General features: G+C 32.6%; 2 protein-coding genes across 2 annotated transcripts; both read left to right on the top strand.

Annotated features, from left to right (window-relative positions):
• Window positions 1–5663: 5663 nt before the first annotated feature.
• On the top strand, window positions 5664–6179 carry LOC109171842. Its single transcript, XM_019320918.1, has one exon. The coding sequence runs from the start codon at window positions 5664–5666 to the stop codon at window positions 6177–6179; it is 516 nt and encodes a 171-aa protein (XP_019176463.1).
• Window positions 6180–10871: 4692 nt separating this feature from the next.
• On the top strand, window positions 10872–13955 carry LOC109171809 (transcription factor ABORTED MICROSPORES). Its single transcript, XM_019320886.1, has 8 exons — window positions 10872–11283; window positions 11368–11553; window positions 11642–11720; window positions 12046–12114; window positions 12216–12749; window positions 13052–13276; window positions 13362–13538; window positions 13697–13955. Exons 1-8 carry the CDS (start codon window positions 11078–11080, stop codon window positions 13760–13762), a joined length of 1542 nt encoding a protein of 513 aa, XP_019176431.1. The 5' UTR covers window positions 10872–11077; the 3' UTR covers window positions 13763–13955.
• Window positions 13956–16799: the final 2844 nt, after the last annotated feature.

The following is a 16799-nucleotide window of genomic DNA, read 5'->3' as shown; positions in this document are numbered from 1 at the left end:
AATTTTATTTCGAATATCTGAAAATTTCGAGTGATACTTTGACACCCGATATCCAAACCAAATTTAATTCCGATATGTTCGGTTCGGGTGAAATTATTTCGAATTTATTTCGGGTTAGTTTGGATATACCCAAAATATTATTTTATCAATTTTGAATTTTTTAATGATTTTATTATTTTATTATTTATATTTTTTCATATAGTATCAAACTAAAAATAAGACAAATACTAATAATTAACGAATAGACTTTTAAAAATTAATGTATTATTAATTATGAAATACATTTAAAACTAAATATATAAATTATATTATTATATTTATAATAATAAAATTTCGGTTAGTTCGGGTTTCGGGACGGGTGTGGATAAATTTTTAGCACCCGATATCCGAACTGAATTTATATTCGAATATACCAAAATTTAATATATCCGAACCGATAACTATTTGAGTTCACCCAAATTTTAAAATTTGGTTCGGGTTTCGGGTGTTGGTTCGGATAATCCGAATTACGCCCACCCCTACTTTCATAGGTGCACCAACTACATGCACTTGTAGGTGAAAGTAGGTGCACCCGATGAATGAATGTTAACAATGTAAAATTACATGCACTTGTAGAGGAAAGTAGGTGCATTTGTAAGTGATTTTACCTGCACTTTTTACTTGCATAGGTGCACCAACTACTTGCCCATATATATAACACATTTACATGCACTGAAGGACAGGTGACACGCACTGGTTGGTTCGCAGTTCACTCCTGGGCCGTCGTTCACACCAGAACGCGACTATATATATATATATATATATATATATATATATATATATATATATATATCAATCATCATATGAGAACACTTGTTTAGGTGAGAACGTGAGAATAAATCGTGTGCATCTAGTAACGTGTAGCTTGTCTCCCATGGATACACACGATTTGTTCTCACGTTCTCACCTAAGCAAGTGTTCTCATTGGAACTCTTCTCTAGTAACGTGTAGCTTGTCTCCCATGGACCACCTGCAATTCTTTGGGGAGGGGTATAAATTCTAATTTAGCAATTTGAGGGAATTGCAATTCTCTCCAATCAAACGGCGTAATTGTGGCTTCCTTGGAATTACAATTCAACTGCAACCTTTTCTGACTGACGACACGGACAACAATGAAAAAAACAGAGAATCCTATTTAATTAATATCCGATGAGAATTGAATGAATTCTATTGATTAAACTTAATTGCATAGATACAAGATACAATATATATATATATATATATATATATATATATATATATATATATATATATATATATATATATATATATATATATATATATATATAGTGAGGGAATCACAGCGATACTAGGATATGAAATTATAATCTAACCCAAATGCATAGAGTCCTAATAGACGGATACCGTGAATCGGCGGGGAACAACTACTAGCATTAGCTTAAAATTAGAATTATAATATTTACAAACAGTGTATGCTCTTTTTTACATTTATTCTGATTCTCACATATAAATATATATGACCACGATTTGGTTTTGATTTTGAACCGTCGGTTCACAGTTCCGGATCCAGTTTGAACTACTGGTTCAAACTTCAAACTTTATTTTAAAATAGTTTAAATTCAACAATAAATTATTTTATTTTTTTTCAGTTCGGAACATGAACCGGTCGTTCTGATTCACAATTTTTATAAACTCTAAATATCGGGTTTCAATTCTAAATTATAATCGGAATATTTCAGTTTGGTTGCTAGTGTAGGTTCGATTTGAGCCAAATCGTGGTCATTATATGTTGAAGAAGAAAAATAAATGAAATATTTATTTTAAAGGTAAATATGTATATTTAACATTTCAGAATGAAAAAATATCATTTAATAATTCAGAGAGAAAATGTGTTATAAGTATATAACTCAAGAGAAAAAATGATATTTTTCCTAAAATAAAATTAACAAATTTCGATATGAAATTATCATTGTGACACACAATTTGGGCAACCTCAACCCACTATAGTAACCGGGCTAATTGAGTGCTACTGTAGTGGGCTGAATTGCCCATTTGCCACCTCTATTATTTTCAAATAGATTATTGATATATAAGTTTAAGCAAGATCAATGGTTCAGATTAAACTCCACACCTGAGGTGCCCATCCACACGGGAACCGACTTCTATGTATATATATATATATATCTACTATCTACTATACTAATAAGAGCCCAAGAGAGTTAGGCTTATAATGGGTAGAAAAAATGGCGGTCACAGATTTTAATCAAATGAATGGCTCAGATTGATTAAAAGATTGATCAGATTTAAATTTTACACTAAAATTTCCTAAAATACCCACACACCGTTACTAATTCCGTTAAAATTTTAAGAATTGCCGTTAGTTAACCGTTAACTTACTCATTGATTTCAATAAAAAAAAAGTCTTAGGTTCGAACCTCATCCCAATTAAAGTTGGCATAATTAGTACTCTATTTTACTCTTATTAAATTATATATAAAAATAATAATAATTTAGTAGTTACAACAAAAAATAATACATATGCATTTCTTTACTTTAGAATTATGTGTTCACAATGTCTTTATTAAAAAAAAAAAATTCTATTAGTTATATTGTCTTTATTTTTCTTCAATATAAAAATTCTTTATATTCAAATTTATTAATTGATTATATTCGCTACATTGTCCTTACAATGTCTTTATTCAGTGAAAAACAAATTATTAATTATCAATAAATTAATTAAAAGAAATATTTTCATTAGTTATATTGTTTTTATTTTTCTCAAATTCAAAAATTTTTACATTCAAATTCATCAATTGATTATATTCACTACATTATCTATTATCTTTTTTTGTGCACTATTTTTCTAATTAAATATCAAAGTTATAACATAAAATAATGCTATATATTTATTTACCAAGTATTTTATTAATATCATGAAAAAATTAAAAAATATATATAATTAATAAAGCCAACCATATTAACTACTTGAGAGATTTTGTGACAAAGAGAGTATTCAAATCACACAATAAGTGAGAACTACCTCGCAATGTCCTTGTTTGACAATTAGTAGTTAGCGGTTAACGTTAGCGGATTATACAAGCGGATTTGACCAACGAATTTATTTAATTATTAACATTGGGTAGAAAAAATGACCGCCAAATTATTAAATCAAATGAATGGTTCATATTTTTCAGGTTTTAATTTTTTTTCTTTTAAGATTTTCTAATTTATCCTTAATTATATGATTATCCATTTAACTTTTCCGTTAATTCACCGTTAGTCTAATTCTAATATTAAAGTCTAATATAGAATTATAACTACACCATTAATCTAATTCTAATATTAAAGTCTTAATAGAACTTAACCACAAATCCTAATGTCGGAATCTCCTAAAAAAATATTAGTATATATTTCATATTTTATGCCCTTATGTCCCGTATTTGGTTTCAACCATACCTATACAATTATTTTATTGACAATTATAATCAATATTGACTATATTATCTTGCATTTGTAAACTTAGAATTACCTATTTAACCTGCACGGGCTTAGCTCAATGGTTTAGTGGGTAGTATTTGGGAGAAGAGACCAAGGTTTGAACCTCAGCGGCGGCAATGCGTGAATTATGTCCAAAGTGGGCAGATTCCTTGTGCGTACCAGCATTTGGCCATGTCTGCTGAACCATTGAGTCACCGTGATTTACAACTTCCCACAATGCTCTGTCGGGTCGGAGTGTGGGGGGGCCTTGGGGTTGGGGACTCAACCTTTGGGAGAAGAATTACATATTTAAATACGCAAATTCAACCTTCAATTATCTATGCATGAACAATTTCAATATAATCTTGCCTTAATATACTTTAAAGTACTTATTTAAAAAAAAAAAAAAAACATTGGGCATTATCCCAATCGCGCAATGCGCGTAAAAAACTAGTATATATATATATATATAAATGGTAACTTTCCGCGAGAGGGTGTAGCGGAAAGTGTTTATTAAAAATAAAATAAAATTCATATACGTTCCGCGACACCCTGTATGAGTGTCGCGAAAAGTCAAACACTTTCATAGACACCCTAATCCGCTACACATGTACACAGGTGTAGCGGAAACACTTTTATAGATGTAGTGGATGTGCTTTTTTGTACTAGTAAAAGAATATGTGTTTACCTTGTCTCATAATCAAAGCTACACCTGTACAAGTGTAGCAGCGGAAACACTTTTATAGGTGTAGTGGATGTATTTTTTTTACTAATGTAAAAGAATATGTGTTTACCTTGTCTCCTAATCAAAGCTACTAAAGATCCAACATTCTTGAATTCAGAGATACCACCTCAACCCGCGAAAGATGTAGCCGAGTAAGTGGAGAATAATTCTTGTAATAAAAGCCAGGGGTTAATTCAATTTTTGTACTGTCAGCAACTTTTCAATCAAACTTGTTGTATATGATTTTTTTTTTTTAATGCAGTTCAGCTCCGTTGTGTGATTTACGTATCTATAAATAATCTTACATAAATAATCTTTTTCAAATGAATAAGTTTTTTGTGGAGATTTTCGACAAATATTGCCTGTTATTTTGTGTATAAATTTTATTTAAATGCGTTAGTTATATAATTAAAGTATTATTTCAAATTCAAATAATAATACAAGTAACAATAACCTTTAAAATAAACATAATAATAACCTAATTAAACTTTTAAAAATATTAAATATTAAATTGTATAGTTATACTTACACGTTTAATAAAACTAATTCTGAGCTGAAGAACTAAGTTTTTCTGTTTCCACAATCATTACTTTCTTTGTTAATTTTAGAAAATGTCAAAAATTTAATTGATACATTTGTTAAATTAATAATAGTACGTGCATCGCACGGGACAATTAATAATAATAATAATAATAATAATAATAATAATAATAATAATAATAATAATAATAATAATAATAATAATAATAATAATAATAATAATAATAATAAGTATGTGGTTTTGAATTTTATACTATTTCTTCCCTTTACATAATAATGTGCAGTGTAAGTACAATAGATAATATTATGTTTTTTTTTTTTTTTTCAAAATGACAAAATTGCTATATATCTGGACAAAATATATCATTTATACAAATGAATTAGGATAGCAATTGATTACTATAACTAAATTGCTAGAGAACGGACACATTTTCCCAACTTATAAAAATCCTAAACAGTTGATATATAAAAATCTCTATAGTTATAACACTGCATGCGTACATATATATATATTAACTATTAATTTGAGCAATTATTTGCTCGAATTCAAGCAATGATAACATCATCAAACATAAACGATTCAACCATATCTTCAATTACACTATATCGATCCAAATATTTCTTAATATATTATAACAAATCCATTACGTGCATCGTACAAGTGAAAATACTAGTTATTACACAATAGCAGGATTAACATAATGCATACATTAAAAAAATAATAATAAGAGATTCCCTTTGAAGAATCAGAACCCAATATATAGTTTGCTTAACCTCCTCATTTGCCTCTCCCACCACTTCACCCCAAAACCTTCCTTTGTTTCCACTCAAAGAACCCACACGTACTCCTTTTAAGGCCAAACCCAAACACAAAGTAAACCTTAAAACAAAAACAAAAAAAAAACAAAAAAAAAAAAAAAACATGTCTCAACAATTCCAACCCCTAATTTACCCATACAACAATGTCCCAGTCCACCCAGACAGCACCAATAATATCCCATCCCAATCCTCCTCCTCCTCATCCTCCCATTCAAACGGATCCTTCGGGACAGTGTTCTTGGTCCTCGCCGTCATCCTAGTCGTAAGCGTCCTGGCTTGCATCGCCAACCGCCTCTGCAGAAGAAGAAGCAGCGACCACCACGATCACAACCCTAAGAACACCATGAAAATCCACGATCACGGCCCGCATGGCGGCGATGGAAAGCTGCCGAGAGAGTGGGAGGGGAAACTACAGAGCCATGAAGGAGGAAGGGATTTGGAGCTTGGGAAGAGAATTATTGGTTCTGCAAAAGTGGCGGCGGCAGCCGGTGGCGGTGGGGATGAACCATCTACCAGTAGCTTTATGGCACCCGATAATGGTGGGGGGAAAGGAGATAGAGCTGCTAGGTTTGCTGTTCATCATATGCAGTTCAAACCCGCCACCAGATCATCATACTAAGCTCTGGAATAATATACTCCGATCCGGCCCGGGTTTAACTCAATGATCCTGTAAGCAGTATTTGAAGAATATACTCTAGATCCAACTGTTAACGTTAGATAATGATTCTTAATTGGCATGGATGATGAATGAACTTAATTTAATTACTTGAAATTATGTATGTAATTAAATTTAATCATTACAAAAATCTTGTAAATTTGTATTGTATTGCATGGGGTATTTCAGTATTTGGTTATGAATGCTTCAATAAAATATTTAATTTACACTTGATACCAATGTTGTAAAAATCGCGCTGGCGCCTAGGGGCTAGGCGTTAGGCGCTGCCCGGCCGCGGCGAGGAAGGCCGGAATCGGCCTCCTTCGCAGCGGGACGGCTAGGTGGCCGCCTAGATTGCCTAGCTGGCTGAACCGTACACTTTTTTTTTTTTTTTTTTTTTTTTAAGGGTTATTCGCCAAATGACCAAAATACGCCAATTTACAATATTAGTATTGACTTGTCGTAGTTTGTACTAGTTGCAAAGTATAAAAACTTTGACGAGGCATAATTTTTGACTCGGTTATTTATTTTGGACAAAAAATAAATAAATTGAAATCGCGTAATAAAGGGCAATATAGTAATTTCTTAGTTTTTCCCTTTCCTAGCTACCACCAAATTGGAATAATTCTATTAATTCCCATGGAATATGAATTCTAATTCAACAAATTGAGGGAATTGCAATTCCCTCTAACTAAACACTATAATTAGAAATGTGAAAGAGGTATGTTTTAATTAAAATGTAATTCATGTCAACTAAATGGGTCGTAAATGTCATATCTAAAGCATGTGTAACAAACTAGGCTTTCATATATAACTTTTTGAATTAAGTTTATTGAACTAATTTGACGTACAATATTCCATCAAAAAAGTTTTATAATATATTTTCTATAATTTTCAGTAAACTTTAAACATCATATCAGATGCAGTTATCATCATACATTGGATTTTATTTAGAAAAAAAAAATTTATTACAGAAAATTAACTGATCTGTAAAAGGTGGAATAATTTTGTTATTTGTACAAAAGTATATCTCTACCCCACACACATGCCATATGAATAGTACCGCAAACTAATTTTCAAACTAGTACCTCTTAACAGAATCACACACACACACACACAGATATATATATATATATATATATATATATATATATATATATATATATATATATATATATATATATATATATATATATCTCTTAAAATCTTAATGGTATATTCTCCCCATAATATATAGTAAAAATAAATTCCCAATATATAATTTAAAGGTGTGGGGAGAGGTGGGAGTTTGGAGTTTAGGTGAGAACATACTTCTCGTGTAAAAAGTAAAAGTTAATATGATCCATTATTTATTTAAATTGATCATCGATAGATGATTATTGAAAAATAAACAGAAAAAATTACAAACTTAAAAATTTGTAATAATTATAAAATTACCCTTTCATTTTTTTAGTTAAACATTTCAACAATTAGTAAACCCTTAGCAAGTATGTGTGTGTGAAAGAGAGAGATCAGGTGATGAGAACCACATGTCCATGAAAGAATTGAGAACTACATGTCCATGAGAGAACTGAGAACCAATCACAGTCGTCCACGTCTCCAGATCTAACAGATCAAAAACACTATTTTTTTAAAAATGCGATGAGATTTTCATAAATAATTGAACTTCAAAGTGCAAGTAATAGTTTCATGTAGTACGTGCACCTAAGTGCAAGTAAAATGTATTAAAAGTGTAGTATCAATATTAAATGCACCTAACGTTATCATTAATTGCATCAAACGTTATCATTAAGTGCACCAATGTGAAAGTTATCATTAAGTGCACCAATGTGAAAGACGTTATCGTTAAGTGCACCAATAATGTTAAAAATGTATATTACTTGCATTATTAAGTGAAAATGGTTGCACTTTTAAATGATTTTACTTGCACTTTTATTTGCACATTTGCACCAATTACTTGCACCAAAATTTAAGTTATTTATGAAAATATCACCACGTCTTTTTTGTTTTAAATTACATTTGATTTGATAAATCTGAACAACACATGAACGACTACGTTTGATTCTCAGTTCTTTTTTAGCATCCATTCTCACTGAGCGTGCCCCTATATATATAACCAAACAAGATGTTTGGCAGTATCGTTTTCAGCAAATCATGGTCCACACAGTGTTGTATGGACCATAACAAAAAGTACATTTTTAATATACTAAATGTACATTATTCATGTACTGAATGTACATTGTACAAAATAATATACTTTCAATACTCAAATAATGTACATTCTCTGGATACAATGTACATTTTTAATATACTAAATGTTCATTATTTTTGTACTGAATGTACATTATTTTACAATATACAAAATATGGTCCACACAACTTGTATGGACCATGGCCTGCACAATAATGATTGATCATTTTCTAGGTAGCACATGAACATGAAATTGAACGAAAAATATTTTTTGAATAGTATTGACTCTATTACATTGTAGTATGTATCGTAGTATACGTTCAAACATATTCACTGAGGCTTGATCTCATGACCTTGTGAGATGTCATTACATGCCATCTGAGAAGGTGCTTGTCTTGAACGAAAATATAAAACCCAAGGAAATGAAATTTACGAAAATAACGCGAGAAAAAGTTTAGAACAGTAGAAAACATTTTGAGAAGTAAATCTTTTACTCTTTAGGGGGCGTTTGGTTCAGGTTATATTACATAACCAAGGGAATGTGACATTCCCGAGCTTACATTCCTGTGTTTGGTTCATATTCTCGGAGGGAATATAACATTCCCAGGGAATGAAACATTCCCTCCACATAGGATTTTGAAGGGAATGTGATTCCCTTCATTTTCTAAGATTATGTAAGATAACCTTGGATATTTATAAATTTTGTCATTTTAATTCTATATAGTATAATATCCTTAACATATTTACATATATATATATATATATATATATATATATATATATATATATATATATATATATATATATATATATATATATATATATATATATATATATATATATATATAAAAGATAACCCTAAACCAAACACAGGAATATATATATATATAAAAGATAACCCTAAACCAAACATGATTATATTACATACCTCAATTTTAACCAAACACAGGAATCTAACATTCCCAGTAATCTAACATTCCCAGCAATCTAACATTCCCTAAGGTAATCTAACATTCCGTGAACCAAACGGCCCCTTAAAGTTTTTGTACGTACATTATTATGAGTGGTTTCTATGTGTAGCCTAACTTTACCTTCTGGAGTAATCTAAGCATGTCTTTTTTTAAGTTGTTATAGTGAAATGTTTTGAAATTTCGACCTTTTAGTGGTACTCCCTACCCCCCAACTTTGTTTTGTTGGTACACCAGAATATATAATCATTGAATTCAAAACTTTTTGTATAAAACATCATGTCTTGTACTTCTGGTCATACTTTTCTAATTTGGTGATCTATAATTAAATTAAATTTTGATTTAAGTTTTAATAGGAGTAGAATGTAATAAGTTGCAACGATAACTTATACTCATTTTGTTTAAATTTTTAAATTCTTTCTAGTTTTACCCATATTTTTTTTAAATATAAATTGTTAACAAAGTTAAATTACATATTAAATATAATAACTTAGTATAACCCGTTGCATTGGATCTTCTTAGTGTAATTTATCACTCCTATATAATTTCTGAGCTATTACACAATAACACAATAGTAGAGTTTATTTAGTACGTATTCTCAAATAGTATATATTAATTTCTCTAGTTAATACTCCGTAATAATCAGTACAGTGACAATGCGCAATATTCGACTAGTATTAAAAAATTAAAAGTAAATGGGGTGTTTGGTAAATAGTTGTTAGTTGATTGTGTTAGTGTGTTTGATTAGTTGATAGCATTAGTTGATTGTAGAAAATTGTTTAGTAAATTAGTTGTTAGCTGCTTTCATGCAAAATGACTTTCTCAAAAAACTGATCGAAAAAACTGCTTTGAACAACTTTTTGAATTTTAGCATTTTGAAGAAATAAACAATTACAAAAAGCTAATTAATCAAATACTCATTGATTCATTTGATTGTTTAACAAAGTCAAACAATTAATAGTGGTCAAATAAGCCAACATTGACTGATAAACAGTGTTGAAAAAGACGCTAGGCGCCTAAATTGTGTGTTTTTTTTTAAGGTTATTCGCCAAAATGATGTCGTTTTAGCGAATAACCTTAAAAAAAAAAAAAAAAAAAAAAAAAAGTGCAGCCGGCAGCGGAGGATACCGATTCTGGCGTTCCTTATTGTGGCTAGACGCTGATTAATCGGTGCCTAGGTACGATTTTTGCAATTGTGCTAATAAGCTAATTATGTTACCAAACAGTGCCAAAGTATTACTCCCTACTTTTTCAAGAATTATATTTTAAAATCTTAGAAAAATACATCTTGATTTAAAACACTAGATAGAATTAAAGTTTGTAGAGTATGAACTAATTAGAAAACAATTTCCAAGATATTTTATGAAAAGTTTTTCATAAAGAATATTTTCAAGACTAAAATTTCCATGCTAGCAAAAAAAAAAAAAATCATAACCTTTGTAGTACAGTTATTATTACCTTTCTGTTGGGCATTTTGAACCATTGGATGGTATGACTATGAAACTGAAACTACCTATTACTTTGTCCTCCTATTGCAGTTTTCCAGTCAATTCTTCATTTCTACCCCTTTGCATATAATCTGAATAGAGACAGAGAGGGAGACAGGCAGTACAAGATGCTTCTGACAAAGATTTTCCCGCTGATATAAACGATTCCCATTTCAGACAATCGGTTAAACCGTTGTCCGAAAGCAAATTTGTTGTTATGAGCCGTGGGAACCAGGGGGGACATTATTGTTATACAAAGTGCAGAGGTTTCTGGGAAGCAGTCTTTATAGTAAATGCCATTGGAGGAGTTGATGAGCCTATCATGGGAGCTTCCGAGACGGCTTTGCACTGGTTAAGGCCGCTGGTGGAGTCCAAGAATTGGGATTACTGCGTTATTTGGAGATTGGGCGATGACCCTTCCAGGTAAACGTAAATGTCTAAACACTGATTACTGATGAAACATAACTTGCATATGTGGTGTTTGATTTTATGCCTGGTGTGTTTTAGGTTTATTGAGTGGGTGGGGTGTTGTTGTTGCGGAGCGTATGGGGTTCTTTGCAATGTGAAGAAGGAAAAAGGGGTGGAGCAGGATTTGGGTCCTTTGTGCAGGGATGTTCATGTTCAGCATCATGTGAGAACAATGGCTTGTGAAGCACTTGCTTCTTTTCCTACCTCTATTCCCTTGTATTCTGGGTATGTTTTTGTCTCTGTCTTTATCATTTTGCTTCCTTGTTAGTAGTGTTTCGTTTGTTGTTTCTGATATTGGCACTGATGACAATAGGATTCGAGGAGAGGTAGTAATATTGAAGGAGCCCAAGTGGTTAATCCATGGATATGCATCAGATTCAAAGGCCCCAGATGTGAGTAGTATACTGTTTCTTCCTTCTGGTTATGTTTCTGTGAACTTAAACCTTGCCGTGTGAACCTACCCGGAAAAGGATCACAAGGAGGTAAATCAGTTTAGGTTGCCATTTATCAGCTCAAACCAAGAAGGCGTATAAGTCAAACTTGAAACATTGTGGTTACCAAGCCAATAGTCTGACCAACTTGATTGAGATTGCCCCTAATTTCAAGTTTTTCTTGATTGAATATATGAAGATCCTCATGAAATGCTTAATGTAGTTGAAACTGAGTTCCACACTGTCCTGTTTAAAACTAGAGTTTAAAGTTTTCCTCATTTGGCAGGGGACCAGTGGTACTCAGGTTTTGATTCCTGTAGCTGGTGGTCTTATTGAGCTCTACAGTTCAAGGCTGGTAAGACTCATTCTTGACTATTACTAAAACAGTTTAAGAAATTTAATCTCTGAAACCAAGCTCATGTATGTGTATATGATCTGTTGATTCCTTTTCTGCAGATCCCAAAAGATCAGAAGACAATAGAGTTTGTTAAAAATAGGTTCAAGTTCTATGTAGAAGAAGCCATGAATGATATGGCCTATTTCAGTATGAGCAGACAACAGCAAGCTCTTGATTTATCTCTGCACTGTGCTGATTTGCTTGCTACAGCGCAACTTTCTCAAGTATCTGAACCCTGCAGTAACCCGAGCATCCACGGGTCTTCTACTGGTTCTACTCCCGCAAGTACCGAACGCTTGCAGTGTGATTCGGTTTCTAACCTTGTGTCTCTAAGCGAATCGTTTAACCAGTCAAATGACCTGTTCAAGGAGAAAATGAAGCTGCATTGCAATCAACATCCAACCACGATGAAAATCGATGATCTTTCACTGAGTTGTGTAACCTATGATATTGCTAGAAATGCCGTTGTAACTGGCCAAAAGAGGCAGAGAGGACAATACCGTTCTAAGAATCTTGTGACAGAGAGAAACAGAAGAAACAAAATAAAAGACGGTCTCTTTGCTCTAAGGGCTCTAGTTCCCAATATTACTAAGGTTAGATAGCTCTCTTTCTCAATGTTGAAAAAATTGCTAGGCGCCTGGGGACCGCCTAGGGCGCCTAGGCAGGCGCCTAGAACGCCTAGGCCGCCTAGGAGGCAGGCGCCTAGAACGCCTAGGCCGCCTAGGAGGCAGGCGCCTAGAACGCCTAGGCGGGCGCCTAGGCCGCCTAGGAGGCCGAGTGCCTAGCGCCTAGGCGCGATTTTTGCAACATTGCTCTTTTTTTTTGTTTCCATATGATGATTTTGGAATTCATTGACAGTTGCTCTTGTTCCTACACTTATGAGAATATCTTACAGATGGACAGGGCGTCAATACTTGCAGACGCTATTGATTACGTAAGGGAACTTCAACAGATTGTGAAGGAGTTAGAGGACGAGCTGAATGAGATTGATGAAGACGATGCCAGTCAGAGAATAGCCCAACATGTGACCCCCGATCTTAATGAAGAGCGCAAAGATAGTGAACAGACTTCAAAGAAGAGCCAGAGCTCATGCAGTATCAGTAACAACGTCCCAAAGAAGGTATTAGCCATTTCTTGTTCTTGACAATAAAATGATCTGCATATTTGCATAAGAAGGCTGACATGGTTTTGCATCTTCTGTTAAGGCGCACGTGGAAGTAAACCAGATTGATGCAAGAGTTTTCATGCTTAGATTCATCGGAAAACATAGCAGAGGTGGGTTCTCGAGGCTGATGGAAATTATGGATTCACTAGGACTTCAAGTACTGGATGCTAATGTTACCACACTTAATGAAGAGGTCTTGAGCATCTTCAGAGCAGAGGTAAGCGCCCGGATTAACAATCACCATAGAACCAAACTCTTGATTTACTTACAAGTCTTGGATACATTACCTAATAACAGCAAAATGAATATAATGTGGCTAATGATTGTTGATCTTCAAAGCTTCTTCCATGTTGACATTTGCTAACCTTTTGGCAGGCGAAAGCAGATGGAATGTGCAATTCACAAACACTAGAATATGCATTGATTGAGCTAACAAATTGAATGTCTCAAGACAGGTCTGCAAATCAAAGAATAGGTATCTAGTTTAAACTGTATATCCATTGTGCATCCCTCCTTTGATCTGAATTCTGCCCCAAATGAAAGTTAGTATCTTAGTAGTAATTTCAAAATCTTTTTGTTATGTTGAATGAACTCTGTGGAAGTTAATGGAGGAAGAACCAACTTTCTATGGAAACAGTTTTTCCCTTATTTTTTGTCTTGGTATGTTAACATAGGTCAAGTATTTAGATGATTACCATTGAAAAAGGATTTTTTTTTAAAAGTTTCAAATAGGAGCCTTAAACTAAAGATGAAATATCAATTCAGTAATTAGGCTCTAAACTATAAAAAATTCTAATTAGACATATCAATTCATCAATTTGATACAATTGAGTGGATTAGCAAGTTGTCTTTACGAGACTAGGGATATCAACGGGGTGGGGTGGGGTGGGGGCGGGGGACATACCCCATCCCCGTCCCCGACTTTCTTCCCATTCCCCGTCCCCGCCGGGGAATGAAAAATTCCCCCCATCCCCATCCCCACGGGGATTATTCGGGAACGGGGAATCCCCACCCCGTTAACAAGTTATAAAAAATAATAATAATAAACATTAAAAAACATTTAAATAAATAACACATATATATCCATCCCCAATTCAAAGTTGTATTCAATATTTTACAATTAAACATTTTATTTAAATATGCATGACATACAATGACAAGAATACTTCTAAAATTATATATATTGTATACAAAGTACTACATTTGTGTGTGTTGTGTGGCAATATATATATATATATATCGGGGACGGGACGGGGCGGAGAATCGGGTTCCCCGTCGGGTGCGGGTTCAATTGACATCCCTATACGAGACTGGTTATATTGAGTTATACTTTGTACTATCATATAGGTATATTAATTGTATTTTATACTATCAGCACTCGTGCCAACAATCAATGTAATAAAAAGAGATAAATATTAAATAGTGATTTAAAAAATAATAATGTACCATTCCTCAACCACGTTGAGTTAGATGAATTTTTTTTAGATACGATGGAAAATACAAAATTCAATTTACATAAATATTAATTGCTCCTTGTAATGGTTTTCTTAAAATTGCACAAGATCCTAATCTGGCAGCTCACGTGTCTGCGGTCCACATGTAGACACATTTGGAAGCTTTTTGTTATCCAATATTTGACTGGTCAAAGTCAAGGTTATTGGGCAAAAGATTTGACCCAATAGAAAAGTATCTAATAGCCCCACCTACATGAAAAAGACTCCAAATACCCTCCAAAAGAGTTTGACTTCAACTCCAAGATTTCAAGCTCTAAGTTAATTAAATATCATTAGTTATATTTGAGGATAAAAAATTTCTTTGATGTAACACATTGTGATTGACTAGCTATAAAATCAAGAATAATTACAATTTTGCATAAAAAAGTTGATCAAGTAGGTACAGTATCATTCTTGTACATAATGTCACGAGTTTAATTTTTATCAACACTTTATTTGACTTTCGATCGAGACTATCACATAAGGTCATGCTGGCTATATTACACACCAGTATGACAATGCTAACCTTCAAATAGTAATTATGAATTTCTCGTAAAAAAAAATTAACTAATTATAATTAAAAAAAAAAATCAATGATTATAAAAAGTTGGATTTCCTCTCACTTTCATTTTTTTGTTTGTTTGTTTATTGATCCACACCAAATCCCAGGGCCGGATTTTAGGCTGTGCAAGCTGGGCTACCGCACAGGGCCCCCAATTTTAGAGGGACCCCAAATTTTAGAGGCTCAATATTTAATATTTACCTAGCTAGTTTAGAAATAAAAATTAAAAGTTTTCAATTAAATTTAAAAGGTTTCATGAAGAGATACTAGCAATGTGTATTTATTTTATTTTAACTTGGAGGTCAAATGTTCAACTCGCATATGTTAGTTTTAAAAATTATGATTTTGAAGGGCCTCAATTATTTACCATAACAGGACCACAAAAACCTAAAATCCGGCCCTGCCAAATCCCAAACTTAAAACCAGGAAAAGTATGAGTTTGAACATGTGTAATTTATGTTTTGGTCAAAATCGAATCATTTGGTCAAATGTTCCACCTTGCACAACATTCAACCCACAAACCTTTTTCTTATGTTTATTAATTACCATTTATTTTAAGAGGCCAAAATTGTAATGGTTTTAGAAAATTCGTCAAACAAATCATGATAAATAATTTATTCATCATTATTATTGAAATATTCTTTAAATACATATATTCCCACTACAAAAACTACTCCATAATATTTCTTATATAATATATAAAGATTATTTTTTTATATACACGTTTGAGTCTTCAATTGAACCTCATTCGTGGTAGCTATTTTTTTTATAACAAATAAAAATATCACTCTTTTATAATATCAGTCTTTTAATATTTTACATCCTCTCAAATGCTTTATCGGGTCGGGGTGTGGGGCCCTTAGGGTTAAGAAGAATAACCCATAAATTACATATGAGAGATAAAGTGTACTAAGTCACACTAGAAAGACATTGCGACAAGTTCAACTGAGAGAGTGTTAGCAATAACTGAACTCAAACAAAAATTAAACTCGTAACCTTTTGATACGAAAAACATGTTCCACCTACTTGATTACCCGCCCATTTTAAGACATATAACAATTTTCTTGCCAACAAGAAGGCAAAATCCGTTACCCCAAGGATTCCTACACCCTAACTCGATATAATGATGAATGGGTAACCGGATAAGTTACCGTGACTCAACGATTTCTTTAGCGGGACCAGTGAGATAACAATTTTATTACAAAATAATGATTGTGTCATTGACCAAGTATGAGCATACACCATTACATTACTTGATTTGCACGTTTTTAGAATAGTTAAATATTCAACCTAGTACTCCTCTTCACATTTGCCAACTTCAACCCACTTTCCTTTGTCATTTCATCAATACTTCAAATCTTCAATTCAAACTTCATTCTTAGTAGTGTGTAGTCTCAATCACCAATATATATTGCCACCCCTC

Source organism: Ipomoea nil, unplaced genomic scaffold (assembly GCF_001879475.1).
Source record: "Ipomoea nil cultivar Tokyo-kokei standard unplaced genomic scaffold, Asagao_1.1 scaffold0382, whole genome shotgun sequence".
Taxonomy (NCBI): Eukaryota; Viridiplantae; Streptophyta; class Magnoliopsida; order Solanales; family Convolvulaceae; genus Ipomoea; species Ipomoea nil.
This window is presented reverse-complemented; position numbering and strand designations above follow the sequence as displayed.

What these genes read in the sequence shown, in the direction of transcription:
- LOC109171809 (XM_019320886.1), top strand. Translation starts at nt 11,078, where the DNA reads ATGAGCCGTGGGAACCAGGGGGGACATTATTGTTATACAAAGTGCAGA. An exon ending in AGCTCTACAGTTCAAGGCTG is followed by an intron (nt 12,115 to 12,215) that starts GTAAGACTCATT and finishes CCTTTTCTGCAG; the next exon opens with ATCCCAAAAGATCAGAAGAC. An exon ending in TGAGCATCTTCAGAGCAGAG is followed by an intron (nt 13,539 to 13,696) that starts GTAAGCGCCCGG and finishes ACCTTTTGGCAG; the next exon opens with GCGAAAGCAGATGGAATGTG.
- LOC109171842 (XM_019320918.1), top strand. Translation starts at nt 5,664, where the DNA reads ATGTCTCAACAATTCCAACCCCTAATTTACCCATACAACAATGTCCCA.